We start from the raw sequence: 23,981 nt of genomic DNA on the forward strand, positions 1-23,981 counted from the left end.
TTAGACCATGCTGTAGGAGCTGCCTCCCATAGCTTGTGCAAGAACCATCACCAATAGCTCACACAAGTGGTGCCTCACTGCCCTTAGTCCTGCCCTCTGAGGGCCCACAGGTGCTAGGAGAAATATATTCCTGTGGTAGTCTGTCTCTCCTCTTGCCCTCTCCGATAATGGTACCTTGCCTCTCCTACAGGCCCAGATCTCCTCCCCATTTCCCTTTGCTATGGTGCTCCTCTCCTCAGCCCTTAGCACACCACTCCCTAGCTCCATCAGGCTCTATCCACACCACCAAATCTAGTCTTCTCCCTGGTACTGAGCTCTGGAGCCTGAGTCTCTAACCAGCCCCCATCCAAGCATCTCAGGCTGTGGTGTCCAGGGGCAGTGGTACCAATGGATTTGTGGCTCTCTCTCTGCTTTTCTATCCTTAGTCCAGCTGCTGTGCTTTTCTCTGCATCTCTGAGGTCCTTCCATCTTTGTGGATCTCCCCATCAGTTAAGTGGCTTCCCATGGTATGGGTTCCTTTCCTCTTTCTCAGCTCCCTCTCAAGAGTGCTGGCCCTGTATTAATTCCTTTTATCTCTCTCTTTTATTTTTTCCTTTTGTTCTACAGAGTTATGTGGAGGGTTTCTTACTGTTTTTGGAGGTTTAGTATCTTCTGCCAGTGTTCAGTAAATGTTCTGTGTGAATTGTTCTACATGTAAATTTTTTTTGATGTGTTTGTGGGAGAAGTTGAGTGATACGTCTTACTTCTCTGGCATCTTGATCCTGTTCTCCAGGTTATTATCATTATTATTATTATTATTTCTTCTTAGGGCCACACCCACAGCATATGGAGGTTCACAGGCTAGGGGTCAAATTGGAGTTACAGATGCTGGTCTACACTATAGCCACAGCAATACGGGAAATGAACTGAGTCTGGGACCTACATACACCACATCTCACTGCAGTGCCACATCCTTAACCCACTGAGTGAGTCCAGGGATCAAACTCACAACCTCATGGTTACTAGTTAGATTCACTTCCACCGTGCCACCATAAGAACTCACTCCCCAGGTTTTTTTTAAAGGTTTCCTTTGCTGGGTTTCCTTTGCTGCGTTTCCTTTGAGTTTAATTATGCCCATTGGTTTATTTTTTGTTTTCATTTTCATTATTCTAGGATGTGGATCAAACATGATATTTCTGCTTTTCATGTCAAAGTGTGTTCTGTCAAAATAACCATTTTAGTCTATGTGTTCATTATCTCATTAGATTTTGATGGATTTATACTTTGTATAGTATAGCAACATTGTATAGTATACTATACATTTATATACTATATGTGTATACTATATATATATATGGTCATTGCAGTACTGCCTATAATATTGATAAATGTGTTTATCCAAAGAGCATACTATACATTTGTATACTATATGTATATACTATATGTATACTGTACATTATGTATAGTATACTATACATTTACACTTTGCATAGTATAGTGACATTACTGTTCTTTTATTTATCCATCCCACTGATATTTATTATGTGCAGACCATTATGCCTGAATTAGGAGATCCCAGTAATGATCCCAGTAAACCTGATTTTAAATAATACTCACATTTTCCTTCACATTGGATTTGGCAATTAGACCACAATATGTCTGTAATGTCCATTGCATTTCCTTCCATCCCCAGGAGTAGGAAGGAAGAAAATGTAACCTGCCATGTGAGTCATGTGACTCAGTCCTGGTGAGTAAGGAGATAATAGATATCTTGCACTTATTCTAAGACAAAACTCCAACACTGAGTTACTAGAAAGTGATATGCGATGACAAAAAATGCTGCTTGGTTCCAACTAACTCTGCTCTAGAAATTTGGAGGAAGAAGCAATTCATGAAAACTAGAGTCAGAGAATAATCTCTGGAACAGATAGGATTTCAACTTGCCTTTGAAGGATGGAAGGGATTCAAATTAGTGAAAGTTAGAGGAAGAATGTTTCAAGAGAGGTAGAAAGTGTGAGATCAAACATATTTATACTCCCACATTAGGCTCTGAGTATAAACTGACATTTTCTTTTAGAATCTATAATTGATTTCACCTTATGCTCTTTTTATATCTAAGCATTGCCTCAGAAAGAAAAATTTCCTTATATATTTTTAAAATAAAAGAATCATAGAAGCAGAAATGATGGATTATTTTGGCTAAAACATAGCAGTAAAAGCTCTTAGTAAACTTTAAATAGATTTCATAAATAATACTAGCTAACATTTATTAAGAATCTTCCATGAGCTAGGAGTTATTCTATATACTTACTATGTATTTATTCACATAATACACAAAAAACCTTGTGAGTTATTACTATCTGCATCTTATAGATGAAAGAAATGAAGCAAAATAAGGTTTAATAAACTTGCTTAAATGTCACACTTAGGAAGTGGCACAGAGTTAAAGTGGAATTTAAAGATTCAGTTTCAGGTGGGTTATCTCCAGAGCCTTTACACTTAATCATATCATAGGTTTGATGAGGAGTTAAAGGGAGAGATGGCTTTCTTTAGTCTTCTGAAAGGTAGAGACAAAATATTAGTCTCCAGGAGGACAGGAGGGCTTTGGGGAAGACTCTGTGGTAATAAGCAATTATTCATAATTCATGCCTGACACAGATAGTTTGGATCGTTAATGGGGAGAAATATATCCATATATCTATATCTATCTATCCATATTTTATATATATATATATGTGTGTATATATATATATATATATTAGTTTTTATGTTTAAAGTGATTTCTGATAACATTATTTTTATTAAATACAAAAGCAGTACAGATTAAGCTAATATCCCCTTGACTATCAACTTCAATCCTGGCACACACACATTGTCCTCTATATCCTAGATTATTGATATGATTTTATTAGTTTGTCTATTTGTGTGTTTTATGTAAATGATATATCTTCTACAAAGACATATGTAATTTATACAGTTGTACATATTGTTTTGTAACTTTGTAATTGTTTTGTTTTAATATTGTTTTGTTATGTATAAATGCATACATGTTTTACCTAAATAAAATGCATAATATTTTATATTAGTATATTTTGAAAAAAGTGGTATCATTTTATACTGCACTTGTTCTAATCTGTCATAAATACAATCTATATTTGTAACATAGATATGATTGTTACTTTTTGTTGTCAATATTTTTGTAATAAGTCTGTTCTTCCCCTCATTATTTTATTACAAAAATTTCAAACATATGGCAAACAAATAAACTTTGTAGAGAATACTCATGTACCTACAAACTAGATTCTACCATTAACATTTTACTATGCTTGCTTGTTTTATTACATATACATGCATTCTTTTATCCATCCATCAATCCATCTTCATTGTTTGGCCTCATTTTAAACTTTTCCATAGAAACCCATATTCTTGTAATAACATAGTTTATTTATCCAAGTTTATCAGTATTATAGGCAGTGCTGCAATCAGCATCCTTGTCCATTTGTGTCCACTTTGCTGAACACCTAAGAGCAATAACTGCTGTGTTATAAGGTGTATACATTATAAATATTAGTAGATACTAACAAATTACTCTTCATAGTGGATCCAACAGTGTATAGTTCTCATTAAAGTATGAAGGGGCTTGTTCCCTAACACATTTCACTTATTTTCATCAACTTTTGAAATGTTTTAAGAATGTTAACTAACCAGTATATTTGGTTGGTGAAAAATGCTATCATTTGTTGCTTTGATTTTCAACTTGCATTTTCATGATTACTAGAGAGTTTGAACATTTTTCATGTGTTTATTTTCCATTGGGGTTTCATTTTTATTCATGTACTTTGCCTAATATACACATTCATACATATGTAAACACACCCACATATATATTTCTACATAGTAATTCATTATCTGTTTTATATGTGGAGGATATTTTTACTGGTCTGTTGTCCATCTTTCTACTTGTCTTATGATGTTTTCATTGTACAGAACTATTCCACTTTACATTTCTATAGCACTTTGAACTTATTTGGTCTTCAGTGTTATTTTTGATGTTAATAAGCAAGGTGATCTTTCTCATTTTATAGATGAAGACTCTAAAATCTTTGGTAAATAAATATTTTCAATATCACACAGCTAGTATGTGGTAATAGCAAGACTCAGAATTAAATCTATTGACCTCTGTTTTAGTTTCTTATTGCTGCTGTAACAAATTAGCAGAAACCTGGATGATTGAAACAACAAACATTTATTATGTTAAACTTCTAATAGTTTTGAGGTCTAAAGTCTCACTGGGCTAAAATCAGGGTGTCGACAAGGCTATATTCCTTGAAAAGACTCTACAAGACAATGCATTTACTTGTCTTTTCCAAATTCTAGAGACATAAATTCCCTAGATCATTGTTCCCTTCCTCCATCTTCAAAGCCAGAAATACAGGCTTTGAGTCCTTCTCATACTTAATTCACTTGATGTCTTCCTCTGCCTTCCTTTTGCATATTAAAAGACTTGTCATAGCCTTGGGCCTACTGGGATAATCACATTTAAAAGTCAGATGATCAGCAACCTTAATTCCATCTGCAACCTAATGCCTCTTTGTCATGTAACATATTCATAGTTTCTGGGGTTTAGGATATGAATGTCTTTGAGGCAGGCATTATTTTTCTTTCCCCATCCCCTAATATGCTGCAACAGAGTAACAGCCAAAGGAGTAAAACAAATGGTTTGGAAAGTAGGGGTGAGAAGGGACAAATTTACCATAGACTTAGTCATATATTGAGTTTTGACTGTGTTCCCAATTCCTGGAAAAGCAGTTGGATCATGAGAATGTCTGCATTTTATGCCTGTGAATAGAGATTTAGGGTTTGAAACTGCATGTAATTCACTTCCACAAATGGTGTAATTAATTTCCACAAAAGAGCCGCAAACTCACTCATAAAAACACAGAGGGCATATAAATAGTATTCATACAGCTACATATGGTTTCTGGGTGCTGGTGAACTCTAATCCAAAAGATCGAATCATGGAAATATAGGATGTGAGAATATAAGCGACCTTAAAGACCAGTTAATACAAGGCTTTCCTTTTACAAGTGAGGTGACCAAAGACCAAAGAAGGAAAATAGCACACCCAAGGTAATATATAAGACTGTGGCATAGTGAGTATGGAATATAATTCTCACTACTAGGTCCAGTTTCACCAAACTAAGCTGTCATTTTTAGAGGCTGTGTAGGTGTTTTTGTGTCCCTTAAATCATATCAGGGAGATGACCATATCCTCCAGCCAGTGGTTTAACCAGCAACTAATTTTCTACCACAATTCTCTAGGAATAAAGAAAACATTGAAATGAGAACAAAGAAAATATAGGACTTGGGAGCCAGCACTGAATGTAAGTGCCCAGGAAGAGAAATATTCTCCAAAAGACAGCTCTTTTTTCTGCTGTTAAAAAGAGGTGAGGTGGAATTGACCAGAATTTTTGTGTGAGAGTCCTGAATTCAATAGAAAAAGGAGCCAAAAAACATATAAGTTAGAAGAAGGCAGATGTTTGGCTATTTAATATAAAGAAAAGTAACCCAAAAGTTGAATGAGTTGTCTTGGGAAATCATGATCTCTCAGTTATTAGAGGCATCCAAAGTTTGTATAGCTAATAAGGAGAGAATATTGTATTGGGACTTTCCAGATTTATATTGCTAAGAACTCTTTCTTTTAATCAAGGTCTACGTGACTGCTTAACACAGAATATAAAATAGGTAAATGCAGCTCTTTTAATAGCTCTATGAAGCAACCTAATCTGGAAGTAAACACTCTTCATGCCTTCTCAGGCCTCCTCTTGCTCACTCTTCTAACCTGCAGTAACTCAAGAGGATTTTGGGATTAGGTGCTTATAGGAACAGATCCCCAGCTGGTTACAATGAGTCAATAAGAATAGCACAGGGACTTGCAGTGACAGACACACAGGCCTTTTGGCAACAGATTTGTTGGGGCAAACAGTGAAACTATCAGGTACAACTAAACCAAACTTAAAACAAGAAAATTCCCACCCAATTCATTGTCCCAAGCACAAAGTTTACAAATGCAGCTCTTTTCTATTAGGATTTTGCTGACCTTGCTCAAAGGCTGTCTTTTTGATTATTTGGTTCATGATTCATGCATTCATTCATCTAGCCAATGTTTATTGAGCACCAAGCCTATATCAAGTGTTATGCTAGACTTTGAGGCTACAATGGGAGCAAAAGAAAAAAACGTGATCCTGGAGTTCATAGTGCTTCAATTATGAGCTGTAAAGACAGGTAGTTAAACAAGAAATTTCAATAAACTTTAAATATACATTGTGCATTGGAAGCGCATGGCAGGACCACCCAGCAGAGAAACATGAAAAGTCAGGGAAGACCACTTGGAGAAAAGGGATTCTAAACTGAGACACAAAAGATAAGTGGGGAAAAGAAAGGGGAAAAAATGTTTGAGCCAGATAGAAAAACACCTAAAGTTTGGAGCTAAGAGAAAGCATGGAGTACCTTGGGAAACTGACAAACTGGCAGAACTCTGGTATAGGTAGAGTATAGAGGAGCATGAAGACAGGCAAACAGTGGCTAGAAAGATTAGGAGAAGCCAGACCACAAAGGGCCATGTTAAAGAGTTTGACCTTTATCCCAGAGAAAGAAAATGAGAAGCCATGAATTTTCTCAAAAAACGTTATAATTTTCTTTCTCATGCAAAGGAATACAAAGAAAGAAAAAAATCAGTTTATATTCACTTTCTAGATAAACTTTAAAAATCAAATTCGTGTATGAAATTTGAAAATTCAAATAGTCCCAAATAAAAAGTGAAAGTCACTCTCTAGGTCACTAACTAGGTCACTTTCCCTAATGGAAGTGTCTGTTAAAAATATTTTTGTGATGATTTCCAGAAGAAAAATTCTTCAACCTCCCTTATAAGTAAATACATAGAAGTATGTGTTTAAGTGTGCATGTGTGTGTGTGTGTGTGTGTGTGTGTGTGTGTGTGTGTGTGTGTGTGTGTATGGAGCAAACACAAAATGCTAATTCTTCTGTACCTTACATTTTACTTAGTGATATATCTTGGAAATGTTTCCCTATGTGCTTACACAGACACGACACATACAAGGAACATTTCACCAGTTTCAATATCATTCTGACCCAGGATCCATGCTAATCTCTGTATTACTCCAATTTCAATAAATAAGGCAAGCACTGCTGGAGGATTTTAAGTAAGGGTGAAATGCAGTCACATTTGTGTTTTGGAGAAAATAACTGGCTGTTATTTGAAGGGCAGATTGTGGGGAGAAAGAATGAAGACAAAAAGAACAATGAGGAAGTTATTGCTGTGATCCAATTAAGAGATGATCTTGTCTCAGATCAAAGCTATGGTGGGGGGATGGAGAAAAGTAGTGGATTCAAAACACATTTAAAATATAAACATGACAAGATTTGTCAATGAAATGGATATAGACGGAAGGCAGGATTCTTAGATGACATTCATATTTCTAAGCTTGAGAAATAGGATGGGAGGGAAAAATTCAGTCACAGTCATAGGAAATGACTTCTTCCTTTTCTCAAATGTTATAGCACTTTTACAGGCTCCTCTTCTCTCACCATGTTTTTATACTAATTAAAGACTTTATTCCTGCATTGTCGTAGCATTCTTATTTGCTGCCAGCTCCTTGGTAGTGGGGTGGGGATAGACTAGAGTGAGGAAAGTGGAGGAAGTAAAGGAAAAGATACTAAAATTTACTGATAACTTACTATGAGACAGGTGCTGCACTAGGCCCTTTTACAGACATTTTTACATTTTATTTTCACAGACTGATTTTGCAGATGAAAAACTTAGGCCCAAAGAACTCGAAAGTCTTTCTCACAGTAATATACTTCAGGGAGAGGCATAACCAAGCTTCAAACTAGGGCTGTCTCTTCCCAGAACCTACAATCAGGAAGCCATATGATAAAACAGAGTAAAGTCGGAAGGAGAAGTTGATGACATTTATAGAGCTGTTCAAGGATGGCAGCCAGGAAATAAGACATGTTAAGTGAGCATAGAAGAGAAAGGCAGACAGGAAGACTCCGGGACAAAGAGAGTGTGAAAATAGGTATCGGGAGGACAGTCACGGAGATTCCAAATGAATGAAGACCCAGGAGGCTGAAGGAAATATGCTTTTTTGCCTGAGGCCAAAGATTGGAAACCTGAAGAATAGGGCTGTCAAGAGCTGTCTAGATCAGTGGTCAAGTGCAAGTTAGCTAGCAGAAGGTAAGTTTCAGAGTTAGAGACCCATAGCCTTGAGCAATAGTTCTTAAAGTGCATGTGGTTCTTAGATGAGCAACATAAGCATCACCTGGGAACTCATTAGAAATGAAAATTACTAGTGCTCACCCCAGATTTACTGAAACATGAACTCACTGTCTTAACAAACTCTCTGAGGTACTCTGTTACATACTCAAGTGTGAGATTCATTGCCTTGGAGGACTGAAGAAAGCGGCAAGTCAAATTCAAGAACCATAGCTCAAGAACAAGACAGTGTCCCCTGAGAGACCACAGAAAATCCACAGATTACAGCATCGTAGATCAATCATTTTAAAGCATGATGGAGCCTGCTGGTCAGAGGTGGGAATGAAAAGGGGGCACTGTGTCTTCAGAGGTGTGGTCTCTTTGGGATAACCTCTTCCTCTCTGCACCCTTACACATTTTTTCAGAGGGCTTCTTTTTAAGAACTGCTAAGGGCAAGCTCCTCAGAGTCCTGAGATAAAGCAGGTAGACTGGCTATGACAGCTCACTGCCCATGACCTTTTATTTTCACTGGACACCATATTCTTCCCCCTAATTTTCACTGTGGGAATGACGGAAAGAAAAAGAACATCTATTGAAGGCCCTTAGATGTTGAGCACTGTGCCAAGGGTTCATGCAAATGTAAGCTTATTTAATGCTTACAGTGTTTCAGTCATGGAAGTGTTATTGTTCCACTTTTACAGATGAGGTCCCAGAGACTCAAAAATGTTAAGTGACTTACCCAAAGTCACACAGCTTAGAAGAAGCCAGCCGGGATAAAAACCCTGGTCTTTTTGACTCAAAACTCCACCCTTCTCACATTGAAGAGTGTTTCCCTATCATGAGATTCCCTGTGTTCTTTTCATTTTTGTAGACTTCCAGGGCCATGCCATTTTGATTGTCTGTACACAGATAATCTGGAAATATTGACTGAGTAAATGAATAAATAAAGGGATGAATGAGTAACAGAATTTAAGATTTTTAAGGACTCTGAAGCACATTCCAGTCCTGTGCTTCTCAAACATGCTTTTAGTGCCATTGAAAGTCCTCGCTGATGCACCAGGATTAACCACATTCTCTGCATGGGCAGGCATACACATGAGTAGATCCCTGGGTATCCTCAGCTCTGCATTCATCTTCCATACATAGTTGGTGTTTGCTATAATATTCTGTTTGGGGAAATAGTTCTGTCACCAAAAATAATTTTGAAAAATGACAAATCAAGACCATGTTCTCTATTTTAGCGAACAGGGGATGGAACCAAGTGTCATAAAGGCAAAATGACTTGTCCAAGATCACTGTGTTTTCTGTAGTGGCACAACTAAAACTTAAAACTAGGATTCCTGAGACATTAATTTTTACCATGAATTAATATAACATTTTATAAAAATGGGGAAAGAATAATTTAGATTTATTTATTTATTTTTATTAAAGAACATCGGATTTACAATGTTGTGCCTATTTCTGCTGTGCAGCACAGTGACCAAGTCATACATATATATACATTCTTTTTCTCGTACTATCTTCCATCATGTTCTACCCCAAGAGACTGCATATAGTCCACTGTGCTGTACAGTAGGACATGATTGCTTATCCATTCTAAATGTAATAGTTTGCTAGATTTATCTTGGAATTTGGAGTTCCCATCGTGGCTCAGCCATTAATGAACCGAACAGCATCCATGAGGATGTGGGTTCAATCCCTGGCCTTGCTCAGTGGGTTAAGGATCCAGCATTGCCGTGAGCTGTGTTGTAGGTCGCAGACATGGCTTGGATCTTGTGTAGCTGTGGCTGTGGTGTAGGCTGGCAGCTACAGCTTTGATTGGACCCTTAGCCTGGTGCCATAGGTTCGGCCCTAAAAAGACAAAAAAAAGAGAAAAAATTGAAATGATTACTCATTTTTGTGCATTTACTATGGGCCAGTCACTGTGTTAAATATCTTTTATGTAAACTTTTATTTCAGTCCTCATAACAGCCTTATGAAATAGGTGCAATTATTACCTCCATTTTACAGAGGCAAAATCAAGTTTTAGAAGAATTAAATTACTTCTCCAAAGTCATAGTATCAAAAAGTGGTAGATCTGGGAATTCAGTCTAGGATGTTTGCTTCTAGTTTTCCACACCCTTAATAATGTTGTCACATTGTAAATATCTATATTGCAGGGGTTTTCAAACTACAGCTTATGGGCCAAATCTCATCTGCTGATTATTTTCGTAAATCATTTTCATATGTATATCAATATACCTAGTGTGCTACAATGGCCTATTTTAATAGTTATGACAGAAAGTGGCTTATGTTCTGCACATAAAATATTTACTAACTGCATTTTTACTGAAGTAGTTTAGCAATTTCTGGGCTATAGGTATTAACTTAAACCCTTTTAAGGTGACCCCTGAGGAAAGGCACCAGAAATATGCCCAGGATTTGCAGAAAAAGTAGGCATTGTGTGCTCTGTCAGTGAATTGCTGAATGAATAATACAGGGTCAAAAACCTAGCTTATCTGGCCTCTTGTTGCCTTCACTATGTTGACTCAACTGTGTCTATATGACTGTTTATTGTTGCCTTTTGTGAGTCACAACAGAGCCCTTATCCCTACTCCTCCCTGTCATAAATGCCTTTAAGCCTGGACTTGGATCCCAGCTTAATGGGTTTGGTCCCCGCCTTCCTCTTCTAGTTTCAAGGTCCACATCTGTGCTAAGTAGGGGAAGAGGCAGATAGTCCCAGGGGCTTTTGTGGACTGATCTAACTCCCCTTGATCACTGATCATTCCTGAAGGAGCTGAAGAAATAGTGGCTCCACCCCTCTCCCTATTGGCACTTCTTGGTTTAGACTGGGATGTAGTCTGTGGAGGTAGTTCCTAAGTGGCTAGGTACCTTTAAGCACCTCCAGTACTTTATGGTCCAGACTTTGCCCCACCAGCTTAATCTTTGAAAGTCCTCCTCCCTGGACACTGCTCCAGACACTTTAAGTCACAGAGAGAAAAAAGTATCAAGACTGCCTGGGGAACAGCATCTGGTCCTAGCCAAGATCGCCTCATCACAAAGTAAGGCTACTGGGTGTTGGAACTGCCATCATACCTGCCTCCTTCCTATAGCTGGTTCTGCTGGCCAGATGTAGTCCTTTCCAAAGAGGCATGGAGTTCTCCAGCTTTTCTCCATGAATTACTCTGCATCCATTCCTTTTTTATACTTTGCTTCTTTAAAAACTCTCTTCTACTCTTAATATCAAGAATGTGCCTTCTTCTTGGAATCTTAGGTATATAAATTTATATAACTGAGATGGTCCACATCGAGTTTAAGTTGCTAATTGTGCAAATGGAATGACTGAGGCCCAAAAAAGGGAAGGGTCTGAACAAAGGCCTGCAACTGGAACCTAGGTCACTTCACTTAGACCAGTGATTTTTCACTACCTTCTCTTTGCAGGAACAAGGATAGCCTCTGGTTTTAAAGAAATCCAGACTTCAATTTCACCCAGAAGTGCTTTTTTTTTTTTTTAGTTTACTTTTTTTTAAAAAAATAATATTTCTGATTCTTTTAAGGCTTCTTAGTTTTTAGGTTTGTTGACCTATATTAATCCAGGCTATTTTCTGGCTATATCTGCTCTCCTCTATGGAAAATATGAGTATTGCAGCCCTGCAGCTTCACTCCAAGAGCTGTTACAAATGGCAGAAGCAGAGTCAATTTACCTTATGAAAGATCTAGTAGTGATCTGTGTACAGCAGGCTCACAGTAATTGTGAAGTTGCTTCCCTGATCACAAAAGAGCTCTGTTTCTCCCTTAAGTAGCACAGTGCGGTAGTGTTGTGGCTAAGAGTTTTGACAGATACAGTAAAATTCCTCCCTCTTTTACTTCCTAATTATGTGATCTTGAACAGTCACCTTCGCCCTCAGAGTCTGTTTTTCTTCAGTTGTAAAATAAGAATTAGAGTATCCATTTCACAGGATAATTGTGAAAGTTAAATGAGAGAATGCATGTAAAGTGGTTAACATAGAGGCTGACATGTAGAAAGCTCTTGGTTTTATTACTAGTTTTATTTTCCTCTATTATCAAGCAACCATGGCCTCAGAATAATAGGAGGGATGATAACCGTGCTTCACAGCAGTAAGGGAAAAAGTTGGTGGGGATGGGGCTCTTCTCACATTTTGTAACCCTTGCAGAGGGCCCTAGTTCTTAAATGGGGCTATTAAAATCCTCCTGTGAGTTTTGACTGGCCACACTGACAGTGCATTTCCTCCTCCTCTAAGCAAATACAACCGGCAAGCTGAGATAACAGAAATGCAGCCCACCCTCTTGTAATTCCTTCTGAGATCCTAACCAGGATTTGGAAAACACCCGGATATGGTTAAAGAACCGTCCCGGGTTTTGTACCAAACCAGGCAGGAACAAAACATTCCGGTAGCTTAGTTTCTAGAAAAGAGGGCTCTCAGAGCTTCCCCCGCCTCCATTCACTCCTCCCCAGTAACACTAACCAAATTAGAGCCCCGGACACGAGAAAGGCCCTGTAACCCAGGATACTGACTAAGCAGGGCTTGCAGACTCACGCTGGGGTCTGCAGTTCAGCATCACTAGGCCGCTAATGTGGATATGGAAGAGTTTTCTCCAAAAAAGGTAAGCTTTTTTTTTCCCTCTCTTTCCAAACTGTACCTTGCCTACCTTTCTTTGGGAAAAAAAAAAACAAAAAACAAAACCTTTCTTCAGCTGGGTTTAGGGGAATCCTGGGCCACTGAGAGAGAAACTTAGTGACTGAGAAGTTGGAAAAAGCATGGCTGGGTGTGCAGGGAAATTGAAGTGGACAATAGGCTCTCTTTGCTACTCTCACCAAAATGGCCAGGGCCACATAGGTTTGGCTGTTTCAGAGACGATCCTGGAATTGTAGAGAGTAGTTAATTTCCTTGTTGCAATAATATGCTCATTTTCTTTCTCACAGGTTGTGGGGTTTATTGAGGTGATGGATCCGAGAGCTACATAAATGGGAAACTCAAGCACTTAAAAACAACCGCTTAGTTCCATACTTTGAGATTCAGATTGACAGAGTGTAAGGCAATGAATGATAGCTGAACTAAGCTATCAGCTTAAAATCTGAATTATTTCTCATACTTAGTGCTTAAATAGAAGAAATATTTTAGAAAATATGGGTTCAAATTCTGGCTTTGCCATTAATTGTCTGCTTGGCTTTGAGCAAAAACTTTCACCCCTGTGGACTCAGTTTTCTACATGTCACATCAAAGGGTTGAAAAAATGTAGTTTCTAAAGGTTTTTATGGATGTGTGAATCTATAACACATTTAGTTTTCTACTGAACATCCATTGTACTTTAAACCCTTTGATAGGGGCTCATATATCCATTATTTTCTTGGAGCCTCAAAACAATCTTGCAAAATAAATATTATCTCTAATTTTGGCTGAGGAAACTGGGGATCAAATGGGTCAAAGTGACTTATTGAAAGTTCACACAGCTACTAGAGGCAAGAAATAGTATTTGAATCTAGGTCTTCTAATTTCAAATCAGTATACACTTTCTATGATACCACAAGTGGGGTGTAAGAAAATAAAGAAACCACCTTAATACGAATGTAAACATGTAGTGAAGTCATATTGTCCAGGAACAGTATGGTGATGATATACTGGACACTATTGCCAGGCTAGAGGATCTTAGATTCTAGTACTAGCTTTCAGGACTTTAGGCGAGTCCCTTCTTCTTTGGGCTTAAGTTTCACCACTTCTGATATGCTAGGATACAGTGATAATTTAAAAATAATATAAATTTTACTTGTATCATCTGGAAACTTTTGAGGCTTTCAAAACTCTCTCCATTTTTCCCTCCCAGTTAAGAAAATCCCACACTCATACTCATTGAAGGTGAGAAAATTCCCATCCAGGACCTATTTTTACTTACGAGGTGAAGAAAAAGCCACAAAAATTAAGAAAGTGGAAAACCAAAAGGTCAATATTGATGGAGAGTTCTATTAGGAAGGCTGCTAAGACTGGAGGCAAAACTCTTTAAGGATAGCTCAGCATTCCTCTGCCCAGTTGAGTGATACTTTGTCTAGGATGAGCCTGTCCAGGCCAGTCTATCCCAACTCAGAGAGAAAAGAGCATTGTTACATAAAGGAACAACTTGCAAATTCTAGGGAAAACACTGATGTAAATTGTCATGGATTATACAGACCAGGCCCAGGTAATAGGGATGACAGGAAAGTAAGATTGAACAGTGTATATTAACTAAACTATGTCTAATTCAAAGTATCACAAAAATTCTCTTCCCTCTCTCTCTCTTTCTCTCTCTCTGTGTTTGTGTGTGCATGTGTGTGTGCCTCTTTCTGTTTCTCTTTCTCTTCTCCTTTGAGCACCTCTTACTTCTGCTGTCTTTTTTTTTTCTTTCCTCCAGGATTCTTGCTTACCTTAACTATTTTGCTTTTAAATTTTCCTTTTATTTTCCTCCTCAGTCTGGTCTTTCTATAAGATCTCCTCCCGTGGGATCAACTGAGAGAAAATATCCCTGCTCAAGTGAAAAGTTTACATAAGGCTTTCAAATCTTTCATCTCATGTGATCTTCATAGCAAACTAATAAGCAGCCCAAAGCAGAGATTATCTCCATTTAAGAGATGAGAAAACTGAGGCTCAAGATACTAGGTGACTTGCTCCATGTAATAAAAGTAATAAATGATAAATCCGTAACTAGAATCTATTTTTTCTAGAGTCTAAAGTCTTTCACTTTTACCATGAAATATCCAAGTGATTCTGAAGGAATGTTATGGGTTTTCCTTTTCTTCTGCTTTTATAATGTGTGATAAAACAAAATTTATTTATTTATTTTTTTTGTCTTTTGTCTTTTTAGTTGTTGTTGTTATTGTTGCTATTTCTTGGGCCGCTCCCTCGGCATATGGAGGTTCCCAGACTAGGGGTCCAATCGGAGCTGTAGCCACCGGCCCACGCCAGAGCCACAGCAACGCGGGATCCGAGCCTCGTCTGCAACCTACACCACAGCTCACGGCAACGCCGGATCGTTAACCCACTGAGCAAGGGCAGGGACCAAACCCGCAACCTTATGGTTCCTAGTCGGATTCGTTAACCACTGCGCCACGACGGGAACTCCTGATAAAACCAAATTTAAAAACAACAATGATAGCAATGACAAGTGAAGCTTTAGGGATAAAAAAGGAAAATTAGTGATTAGAAAGAATGAAAATCTATTTATCAGATACTTACTAGGTTCATAATGCTATTTAACTTAAATGTAACTGAAAACAGTACTCAAGCCTGAGTTTATCAGACTTAAAAATTCTGGTTGTTTTCATTATATCATTTTGCTTCCAAAGAAACTAATTTGTGCCATAGACATGCTCCTCTATGTGTTATTGTATACAGGAACTTATGAGTATGTAGTGTTATGGCTCTTCATAAAATGTTAAAGATTTGTAATTCTGGCGATTTTCATTTCTAAACCTATTTCATTCTCTGTAATAATCATAGCCATTAATTCTTTTTGACCTCTTACTTGTACACTTGAGTACTTATTTGTGTTCTATGCACTTAAAGATCTTAATTCTCACAACTACTCTGAGATGTAGCAAATAGTATTATTTCCATTTCAAAGATGAAAACGCTATGGCTGGAGAAGTGAAGCAATTAATCAATTCACTAAGCTAGGAAGAATAAAGCCAGGATTCATTTGAATAGTCTGATTCCAAAGCCTGTGCTGTGTCCTTAATGAAAAATGGGAAAGAAAAGCTTATCTCACAAGAGTTTGAGAAATAATATGGCATATATGAAAACCATACTGTAGAGAAGAAAAGTACCAGAAAAATGATAAGTTGCATTTTTTCCCATGTTCTGTTGTTTAGTCTTTTTTTGTCATTAGTTACCACTTTTGAATGCTTGTTCATTTAATGCTGAAGTTCTGTACCAGTCTCTTCTGGGAATATTTCCAAGTAAACCATGTGCTTCTTCAATTGTGAAACTCTTACCTGGAACAGTTTTCTCTCTAGGTGAGTTTATGGCACAACAGCCTTATTGCCACCTCTTTGAGAAGAAAGTTTTAAGGAGGTGCATGTTGCTGTCGTACTTTCACTAAATCAAGGACACTTCCTCTCTGCTAAGGACATGGCTATTTGTGACCTTATGTGGTACTATATGTTGGTGATGTAAATGCATCTCTGTATCATCACTGAATGTGAAAACTAGAATGACTTTATGAAAACTCTTTAAAAAATATTTTTTGTAGTTATTTGAGATATTCTCAAATATCCATGACCGTCCAAAAGTAAGAACTATATATTTTAGCTCTATTATTTTATAGATGAGAAAACTGAGGATCACTAAGGTAAAGTAACTTGGCCTAAGGTCACTCTGAACCTGTGGCAAACTTGAACTAGAGTCATTTGATGGGAAAATGTATGTCTAATGTTGCTTTATGTCACATTAGCAGTAGCTGTTTATGTTACACTATGGGATTCCCATTACCATTATTGCCCATAGATGAACAAAATTTCAAGACATGAAATTTTATAGTCCTATCTGGGAAATAAAGAAAATTCAAGGGGTATCTTATGAGAAAGGAAGATGACAACACAAAGTCCAATAACAATTGGTTTATTGCCTGCTATAGAGAATAAAGAACAGTGATGAAGATTCTATAGGGGGCCTCCTGGATCAGTTAGGATTTAAGTTAGCCCTGAGAGTCAAAACATAGAAAGTATGATATGTAGGAGACTATAGCATAAATCAACAAACTGCAACCAGGATGGAGAAAGAGGAAGGAAACCAGGAGTTACCATCTGTTTTGCTCTAAACACTAATTGTACTGGGGCCTTTTCATGTAGGTTTTCTAACTTATTTCTCCAAGGCTTATATTATTACACATAGTTTATAGATAGCAAAACATGTTCAGAGTTGTTAATTATGGCTGCATAATTGTTCAGTGAGAATGTCAGGTTTTAGAAAGATGAATCCAATAACAGGTCTTCCCTTATATCTAGGGCTTTATTCCAAAAGTCATATGAAGACTAGAGATTAACGCTTGGCCCACTACTCTGGGTCTGAGAATTTGTAGTGATACCTATAGTTCTATTTATCAATTAGGATAAATATCTGGGGATTTCCTATCCTCATGTTATCTGTACATATCTTTGATTTTCTATTTTTGATTAATAATCCTTAATATCATGTGCTTAGTTTGAGGATTTAGAAAAAAACTGAGAATTATGTTTAGAATGTGGTAATCTGTCAATGAATCATAGCTACCATCATTGTCATCATGAATGATATTGATTAGATGTATCTCTGTCTAGTTGAATATATGTGTCTGTTACTAGAAGTGATCATAACTACATGTGATTGCATGTTTCAGAATGTGTGGTGTTTTCTCAGATATGACTATAGCTATAGGCATATATAAGCATAACTTGGGGATATTGTGGTTCCATACTATTGAAATAAAGTTAATATTGTAATAAGGAGAGTCACACATTTTTATGGGAGTGTCCCAGTGCATATAAACATTATGTTTACACCATACTAGAGTCTATTAAGTATACAGTAACAATGTTCATACCTGAATTTTAAAACATTTTATTGCTAAAAAATGCTAAACATCATCTGACAATGCAGAATTGCCACAAACATTCAATTTGTAAAAAACAAAATGTCTGTGCAGTGCAACAAAGTGAAACACACAAAAAATTTGTATATGTTCTCTGTGAGTGTGCGAGTATATTTTGTGGAAGGTAGTATAGCATGGTGATTAAGAACATGTATACCTGAAACTAATATAACATTTTAAGTCACTTATACTTTAATAAAAAAAAATAGAAGACCCATACTTCCTTGAGCTTATGACTTTACTGATTATTAACTGGGTGAAATTGGACTAATTACCTTATACTTCTGTTCTGCAGTTTCTCCTTCTACAATATGGAGATAATAATGGTACCTGCTTTATAGTCTCGTTATGTAGATTGAATGATTTAATCTATGCAAAACACTTAGAACAATGTCTGACATGTCACGTGCACATTATAAATATTGATTTTACTATAATTTTATTATTGTTTTTCTTTTTATGGCCTCACCTGCAACATATGGAAGTTCCCAGGCCAGGGATCAAATCAGAGCTGCACCTGGAGCCTATGCCACAGCCACAACCCGGGATCTGAGACACATCTGCAAACTATGCTGCAGCTTGTGCTGAGCTATGCTTGAAGCTACATGGATAAAGGCCAAGGATCAAACACACATCCTCACGGAGACAGCATTGGGTTTTAACTCACTGATCCACAACAGGAAATCCCTTTGTTATTACTTTCAAATCGAAGTATATTTGATTTACAATATTGTGTTAGTTTCTGGTGTACAGCAAGGTGATTCAGTTATATATATATATATATATATATATATATATATATATTATTTTATATGTACTTTTTCAGATTTTTTCTGTTATTGGTTATTATTATTACTATTATTATTATTATTATTTTGAAAGTGACTAAAGCTCTGTGTGACAGTGTGTTTTTATGTGTGGATGCTAGTGTGTGCATCTCTACTTTTAGATACGAATCCATGTGTCTATGTATATGCAAGTGTGTTTATATTATGATGTCTGTGTATCTGGGATTGACTATACCTGTATGGTATGACTGAATGCTCCATGTCAGTCCCAAGAAGTTTAGCTGCCTGGTTGAGGTACTGGAATGAGAGGCTAGAGGCTTAGTTCTAACTTTGATTCAATATTGGACACATTACATGGACTTTTGCATAATAGATAACAAGCAGAGAACATTTTTTTTTTCTGAGAAATGTGCTAATTTCATAGATCTGTGTATTTTCACAAAGTGAACACCCTCATGTAACCAGTAAGTAAATAAAGAAACAGGACATTATCTAGAAGCCTTCCTTTTCTTCCTTACCAGTCACTGATCCTTACCTCAAGAGCAAACGTTATCCTGGCTTCTAACATCAAAGATTAGTTTTGTCTTATTTTGTACTTTACATAAATAAAATCATATAATATGAACTCTCTTGTGTCTTGTTTCTTTCTGCAACATTGTATTTTTTTGAAAAACATCTATGTTTTCATGTATAGTATTAGTTTCTTCCATACCATTGCTATATAGAATTCTATTGTATGCCTAAAATACAATATAATCACACATTATAGTGTTCATGGACATGTTGACTACTTCCAGTTTGGGTCTATGAACATTCTAGTAAGTGTTTTTTGATGAGTTATCATTGTTTTTAAACATAGTTCATAGAGGATGGAAATTGGCAATGATGAAAGCATAAACACAGGGAGAATTAGTGACTTGATCCAGGTACCAAGTTGAGTTAGTGGCTCAGTTAGGCTACTGATGCCTGTTTTCTAATTTGGGGGCCAAAATATATTCTTTTTACACTGCTGAAGAAACTGGATCCAGATTTCTCTTCTGAAGGAATTGATCCATATTTGTCAGTACAAGTGAGTTTTTAACTTTTCCCTCCAAAGTCCAACATGCAAAGCTCCTTTGTTTTCTTTTCTATACCAGCAGCTATTCATTTGCCTGTTTCCAAGAATAATGTGGTCCATGGATCCAGGGCATCTCCTCTGGGCTCTGCTGTTGGTGCAACCCTTATGGTCTGGACTGACTGATGGGGCCACTAGAGTCTACTACCTGGGCATCCAGGATGTGCAGTGGAACTATGCTCCTAAGGGAAGGAATGTCATCACGAACCAGCCTCTGGACAGTGACACGTAGGTTTAATATCCTGTCTAATTTCCTGGCATTAGAGCTAGAATTGGGGAGGGGCACCCTTGAGGACCTTTTCCCAGGTTGTGACTACAGCCAGCTCCTGATCTCTCTGAGCCATGAACACAGTAGTACATTCCCTGAGAATAAAACTAGTTGACTCAGGAGACAGCATCCCATATGGAGTCTGCTGTTCCACATTGAGGTGCCTCAGCATTTTTAGGGTCCTAAATGTCATTCCATACTACCTTGATTCTAAGGTGTTATCTACAATGCTTTTTTAGTAATAGATGTTTAGCTTTTAAACAAGAAAGAAACATGATGTATATACAGTGTTTGTAAGATGTGTGTAGTATATGTAGGCTGCCATAGTTCAATGGAACTATACTGATTTAAGATATGTGAAAAAATAAGGTCAGCCTTAGAATCAAGGAAAGAATAATAATAGCTATAATTTATGTAACACTTTGTGACAGGCACCATACTAGAAATCTATATACTTTGTCTCGTCTAATTCTTACAGAAATTCTAGGAGGTGAGTATGAATATTCTCATCTTATAGATGAGAAAACCGAAGCTCAGGGAGATCAAGTGACTTGCCCACGTCCCACAGCTGTAAATGGAAGAGCTGAGATTTGAACCTGGATAATGCAAATGCAAAGCTCATACTCTTCTCATCATTCTGCCTTTCACAGATCCCACAGATTAACCTTTCTTGATATCAGAGCTTTTCAGATGTTCCACAAATATCTTGAAAAAACCCAAATTGCAGTGGGGGGGTTGCTGAGTCTTGCTTGCTCAGAGCTCCTGACTGCTCTGTTGGTCAATAAACTCTGCTTGCAATCTCAAAACAAGCAAACAAACAAACAAACCAAAACAACCCAAATTAATATATTAAAAAATCTTTGGTAATCACGAATCACTTTGTCTCTCCAAAGCCTCAGAGTTTTTCAAGGTTGACTGTAACATTTCAGAACTCTCTAGGAAGAATTAGAGTAAGAAAAAATATATCTTTTTTTGACAAACCATATTCTATTGATCTAGTGTTGGAGTTACAGAATCTTTGTATTAAAATTATCTTTGAGGGATAAATTTGTTGTTCCCCATCCCCCAATATTTTGAAGTAATAATTAATATTTATTAAGCTTTTACTATTTTTAGGCACTCTTTTAAACTCTATGCATTTTATATTCGCCACCAGTAAAACTGGTATCCTGATTATTTACATTTTACAGATGAGGTAATTATACACAGAGAAGTTAAGTAATCTGCTCAAAGTCCCACAGATTTAGAAATGTCAATATTGACATTTAATCAAAACTTCCTGGCTCCAGAATTTGTGGTCATAACTACTATGCTGTAAGACTTCCCATATATAGCAGGACAACACTAACTCAGGCCACACAGATAGGGACTTGATCACATAGAGTCAGTTGATGTTTGGTTGCCTCCCTATTACTATATATTAGAGTGTACTGAGTGAAATTGCCTTTTTTGTAGGTTAAAATGCTCAAATATCAACAAATTCATATGCTTTAACTTAATACTTCTCATCATCTAACAATTAGATTCTAACCTAAAGCTTTGATCAGTAAAATCCCATTTCCTCTTGTTTTTCCCCAAAGATGGACCCTTTTTTGTCAGCCTCCTCTGGAAAAAAGGCAAAATTATGACTCTCTCTTTCCTTCCTTCCCAGAGTAGCTTCCAGCTTCCTAAAGTCTGACAAGGACCGAATAGGGAGCAGCTACAAGAAGACCATCTACAAGGAATATAGGGATGGCTCATACATGGATGAAATAGCTCAGCCAGCGTGGTTGGGTTTCCTGGGGCCAGTGCTGAAGGCTGAGGTGGGAGATGTCATCCTTATCCACCTGAAAAATTTTGCCACTCGTCCCTACACCATCCATCCCCATGGCGTTTTCTATGAGAAGGACTCAGAAGGTAAGTCCGCCCCCCCACATTTTTTCTCCTACCTGCACCAAATATTCCTTTTCTTTTCCTGCCCTCTGAGAGAGAGGATCTGGGAATGAAGACAGTTTTCTCTTCCTTATTTATCCGAAGTGGCAAGGACTCTTCAGAGAAATCATTATTATCGGTTCTGTTATCCACACTCTGTGTGACTGTGGGCAAGACACTGCCCCTCTCTGGACCTCAGATTCTTCATTAAGAATGTAGAGATTTAATTTTTACTTTATTTCAAAGAATCACTTGAATGAAATTTCCATAAAGCATTTCACTGTGCTTTAGAAAGAGAGGAGTATGCTGTGAATGTAAGGGGACATCATTCTGGTGCCACATTTTTTTTCCTTAAGAGGGAGTTTGGTTTACTCATCTGTATCTCCCACTGTCTCAGGCCTGATGGCTTATAAATATTGACCCAACATTAAGTGAGGGGAATAGGGAGGCAAGTTAGAAGACCCTGACTTGGCCACTAATTCCCTGTATGACATTGGGCAAGTTATTTTTCCTCTTCTCTTGTCCATAAAATGGGAAGTAGACCAATTGATTATTAAGTTGCCTTTAGACTGAAATTCTGTGATTGTCTGCTTTTTGTTTTCCAAAGCGTGTGCTTAAAGGAAAGAAATTCTTCCTTCTTTCTTGCCTCCATATCATCAGTTTGCACTGCTGGGTTATACTATGCAACACTTTTCATGGCCATAGCTCCTTCCCCAAGGGTTGCTACCTCTCTACCCACTGTTGATGTGAGGTCTAGGATTCTTTAGAAAGATATTACCTGAATCTGTGCCCTCCTCAGGTTGTGAGGAATACTGTGCTGGGCTTTAGAACTCTACCTTCCATAGACTGGAAATAGGTGTCCTATACATTAGCCCTCTCTTGGCTTCTATATCTGTCTGGCTCCCTCTCACTCACCCTGGGATTGGGCATGTAATATTTAATTTTCTAGGTTCCTTATATCCAGATGGTTCCTCTGGTTGGCTAAAAGCTGATGATTCTGTTCCCCCGGGAGGCAGCCACATCTACAACTGGACCATTCCAGAAAGCCATGCACCCACTGATGCTGACCCAGCATGTCTCACTTGGATCTACCATTCTCATGTAGATGCTCCACGAGACATTGCTACTGGCCTCATTGGACCACTCATAACCTGTAAAAGAGGTATAGTCCCTAAGTGTGAGCTATGAGATGCAGTTTTGTATATCTAGAGGAAGCAGCGATATAGTTGAGTCACCTACATATTGAGCAGCAGCCTGGAGAGTGTTAATCTTGCAGCCTAGTTTATTATCAGTAATAAAACCTACCAAACTTCCTTTTCAATATGTTTTCTATTTCATTACTTTTTTTTCTAAAATAACAAAAAATAAATTAAAGATTTTGCTACTTTCTTATTTTTTTATTTCACTTAAAAATATACTTAATAATGATGGAAGTCAATTTACATAAGAATAAGATATGTATTAAGAGTTTGATTGTGATGATCATTGTACAACTATAAATGTAATAAATTCATTGAGTAATAAAAAAGTACTACTTTAGCAACAACAACAACAACAATAAAAGAGTTTGGGTAGATAGGATTGAAAGTGTGAGGAGGAGTGTCGGCTTAGTTGTAAAGAGGGATGTTTAAGGTATAGTCAGGCCTGAAGATCTGGGTGTTACAGAAGTGTGTCAGATTAACATCCTGGGTTGAAGACATAAGCAGGGATGATATAAGGGAATTATTCTAGAGCCTATATGCCTTATCTTCTCAACTGAACTGGTGCTTTTATCTGGGATATTTGGAAATAGGAATAAGCAGCAGAAGACTTTATCTACTTTTCTCTTGCTGACAAACTCTTAAGGCCCCTCTCTTTCATGCCTTTCTTATAAGTACCTCCTTGCAGGGAGGTCCTGCTGTGGCTCAGTGGGTTATGAACCCGACTAGTATCCATGAGGAAGTGGGTTCAATTCCTGGGCTAGTTCAGATGGTTAAAGGATCTGGTGTTGCCGTGAGCTGTGGTGTAGGCCACAGATGTAGCTTGGATCCCACGTTGCTGTGGTTGCGGT

At 37.4% G+C, this 23,981-nt stretch overlaps 1 protein-coding gene and 1 pseudogene across 3 annotated transcripts in view; one reads left to right on the forward strand and one right to left on the reverse strand.

The window, feature by feature from the left end:
- Positions 1 to 7,089: 7,089 nt before the first annotated feature.
- Positions 7,090 to 7,186, reverse strand: LOC125118996 (uncharacterized; annotated as a pseudogene).
- A 5,447-nt stretch (positions 7,187 to 12,633) lies between these two features.
- HEPH (hephaestin) overlaps positions 12,634 to 23,981 on the forward strand; it is a 125,528-nt gene continuing 114,180 nt past the window's right edge. For 2 of the 3 annotated variants that reach the window (XM_047765482.1, XM_047765484.1), the window contains exons 1-4: positions 12,634 to 12,858; positions 19,775 to 19,980; positions 21,672 to 21,916; positions 22,881 to 23,093. In XM_047765482.1, coding sequence (XP_047621438.1) covers positions 12,835 to 12,858; positions 19,775 to 19,980; positions 21,672 to 21,916; positions 22,881 to 23,093 — 688 coding nt within the window. In that variant the 5' untranslated portion in view covers positions 12,634 to 12,834. The remainder of the gene's footprint in view (positions 12,859 to 19,774; positions 19,981 to 21,671; positions 21,917 to 22,880; positions 23,094 to 23,981) is intronic. The other variant, XM_047765485.1, reaches the window with a different exon arrangement.

Source organism: Phacochoerus africanus, chromosome X (genome assembly GCF_016906955.1).
Source record: "Phacochoerus africanus isolate WHEZ1 chromosome X, ROS_Pafr_v1, whole genome shotgun sequence".
In the NCBI taxonomy this organism is placed as follows: Eukaryota; Metazoa; Chordata; class Mammalia; order Artiodactyla; family Suidae; genus Phacochoerus; species Phacochoerus africanus.